At 41.9% G+C, this 2,270-nt stretch overlaps 1 protein-coding gene across 1 annotated transcript; it reads left to right on the top strand.

Annotated features, from left to right (window-relative positions):
* Positions 1–1,340: 1,340 nt before the first annotated feature.
* On the top strand, positions 1,341–2,270 carry LOC136408305 (uncharacterized). The gene is made up of 4 exons (XM_066389207.1): positions 1,341–1,653; positions 1,711–1,860; positions 1,910–2,033; positions 2,095–2,270. Exons 1-4 carry the CDS (start codon positions 1,585–1,587, stop codon positions 2,184–2,186), a joined length of 435 nt encoding a protein of 144 aa, XP_066245304.1. The 5' UTR covers positions 1,341–1,584; the 3' UTR covers positions 2,187–2,270.

The following is a 2,270-nucleotide window of genomic DNA, read 5'->3' as shown; positions in this document are numbered from 1 at the left end:
TTGGTGTAAAATCACACAGCAACGTCGCAGGCAACACCGCACACTTTGCCTTCGGGCGCCATTTTCTTGAACTTTTTCATAATTAATAGCAATGATAAATCCGATAAATGGTCATCGGGAAAATATCCTAATTTGTAACGTTGAAGATCACCTCAAACTCATTTATGCCCAAAGATGCCGAATGCAATTTCTTGGAATCCAACCGCCACTGATTTCACAAATTTCGCCAACTAATGTGGTCGCAATGTGAATTGAATTGAAAAGTGATTAACTTTAAAATAGTTCACGTTGGTTTGGTAGGTGCTTTAAAGACACCACTCTTAATTGGAACTTAACTGCTACGACTAAGAACTCGTCATGTTACTAACGACTGGTTAAGCGCGCGCGTCGCCTTAGCAGGATTTTCTGGTTTCGACTTACAGAGTTAAGCGGGACTATCCTTTTTTACTCTGCCATCCCTGTTGACCTGGACCGGCCTTTTTCAAGAAAATTCGCCTTCTTTTTAACTTTCTGCTCACTCTTTTGAGTATGAATCGGTGGCGTTTCCCGCGTACTTGAACTTTCTCCGCTGACAGGAGACTGTGGAGCGCTCTTCTGTCCTCAATGCTTCTTCCTTCTTTGATTGTCTTCCTTGCGGGCTGCCGATTCAAAACGATGAAGTTAAAAAGCCAGAAAGACCATCTGTTTTTTTCTTCGCTATTCCAGGAAAAGAACGTCGTGGAGGCGTCGAAAAGGGAAGTATCCTCCTCTACTTACGGGAGCTAGGATTGCAGCCAAAGCGGGCTAGTACTAGTTAGCCGCGGACAGGTTACACCTATATTTAAGGGAATAAATTGCTTGGATCTTGAAGGATCTACTGTCAGGAGATTTGTCAATTTTTTCTTCTTCCTGATTGGTCTCGGGAGACCCTAATTGCTGTCCTAATTAGAAGTAGGTCAAGGACGTTCGCTGGCCTTGAAACTAATATGGCAACATCGCTGGCAAGTTCTTTGCCTTCGGCCGCCATTTTCTCATGCATTTTCATAATTAATCCATCAAATGGCGACCTGGAAGATTTTCGAATTTGTAATATTATCGTTCCTTGCAAATAAACATCAACTATTTTTTCATGAGTAAATGAATTGTTTGATTTAAGTATATTTTAAGAAACTTGAGCGCTCGTAAAGTTTTCTCAGGTGAAAACCTTGTAATAAAACTCCGAGGCCTGCAATTTGTGAAGTAAACGCGGCACGCTAAACCAAATTTTCGCGTGCAACCCGAGTTCCAAACATCCATATTTTCTGGCGCCTTCCAGTCGTCCAGCCTCCTTATTCGTCTCCTGCGAATGCTGGATCATTGCGCATCAAGGGTCGGGATACAGAACAAGTGTTTTTTTACCTGCAGATTTTCTGTTAAAACAACTATTTAGATTCTCAATAGAAAGTGCAGAAGAGGGGCGATTTGTTTTAGAAGATAATCGTGAACGATATCGAAATGAGTTAACTGAAAGGGAACTATTTAGAATGAAAGTTTCAAACGATTAACAACACGCAAGGAAACTTACAAAGAAGCTCCTCAAATGGCTCAACAATAACGTGGACGACCATGTCGGAGATTAAGTTTTACAACACGAAACTCACCTTGGGATGGTTTCTTGTTATGGTGGCAAATTTCGTAAGATTTTTCGTAACTGGCTCGCAAACTCTTGAACGATTCTACAATAAATTGCAGCTCTTCGGTGTCTCGGGCATAATAATTTGCTGTGTGAAGCTCAGAAATATCGACAATGAAGACTTCCAGGTGGGATTCTTCAAACTCTCCATGGGATTCGCAGCCTGCAACCTAATCCTGAGCGTCCTCCTCCTGGTCTCCGTACTAAAGGTAACTCCCACCGTTACCAATTAAAATTTTTGACATCGTAACTCCACAGAAGGATCAAAAATACGCATTTCTCTACGCCCTCCTCATCTTCCTGAGCTTGTTCGCAGCTACCATCCACATTGAGAGCGACACCCATAAAGATTTCACCTTTTTGATCATATTCATCGTTTTTGGTAAGTCTGGTGGGACGTTTTTTGGGGGCTTTGGGGGTTTTTAGAAAATTTATCGTTGCAGCTGGCCTGTGTTTCTTGTGGTTCTGCGTTTATGGGGCTTATCAAATATGGCTCAAAGATGAGATTGCAGAGTCGCAAATTGCAGTGGTGTAACCGGGAGAAATTTAGTATTAGTGTTAATGCAGGGTGTCAGCGGAACAATGGTACAAATAAGTATTGGGTACTAGAAGATAAAAA

Source organism: Euwallacea similis, chromosome 4 (genome assembly GCF_039881205.1).
Source record: "Euwallacea similis isolate ESF13 chromosome 4, ESF131.1, whole genome shotgun sequence".
NCBI lineage: Eukaryota > Metazoa > Arthropoda > Insecta > Coleoptera > Curculionidae > Euwallacea > Euwallacea similis.
The sequence above is the reverse complement of the archived record's forward strand: the minus strand, read 5'-3'. Positions and strand labels throughout refer to the sequence as shown.

Coding starts and splice junctions, on each gene's coding strand:
- LOC136408305 (XM_066389207.1), top strand. CDS start 1,585: ATGTCGGAGATTAAGTTTTACAACACGAAACTCACCTTGGGATGGTTT. Junction 1,861..1,909: donor TCCTGGTCTCCGTACTAAAG/GTAACTCCCACC, acceptor GTAACTCCACAG/AAGGATCAAAAATACGCATT. Junction 2,034..2,094: donor GATCATATTCATCGTTTTTG/GTAAGTCTGGTG, acceptor TTATCGTTGCAG/CTGGCCTGTGTTTCTTGTGG.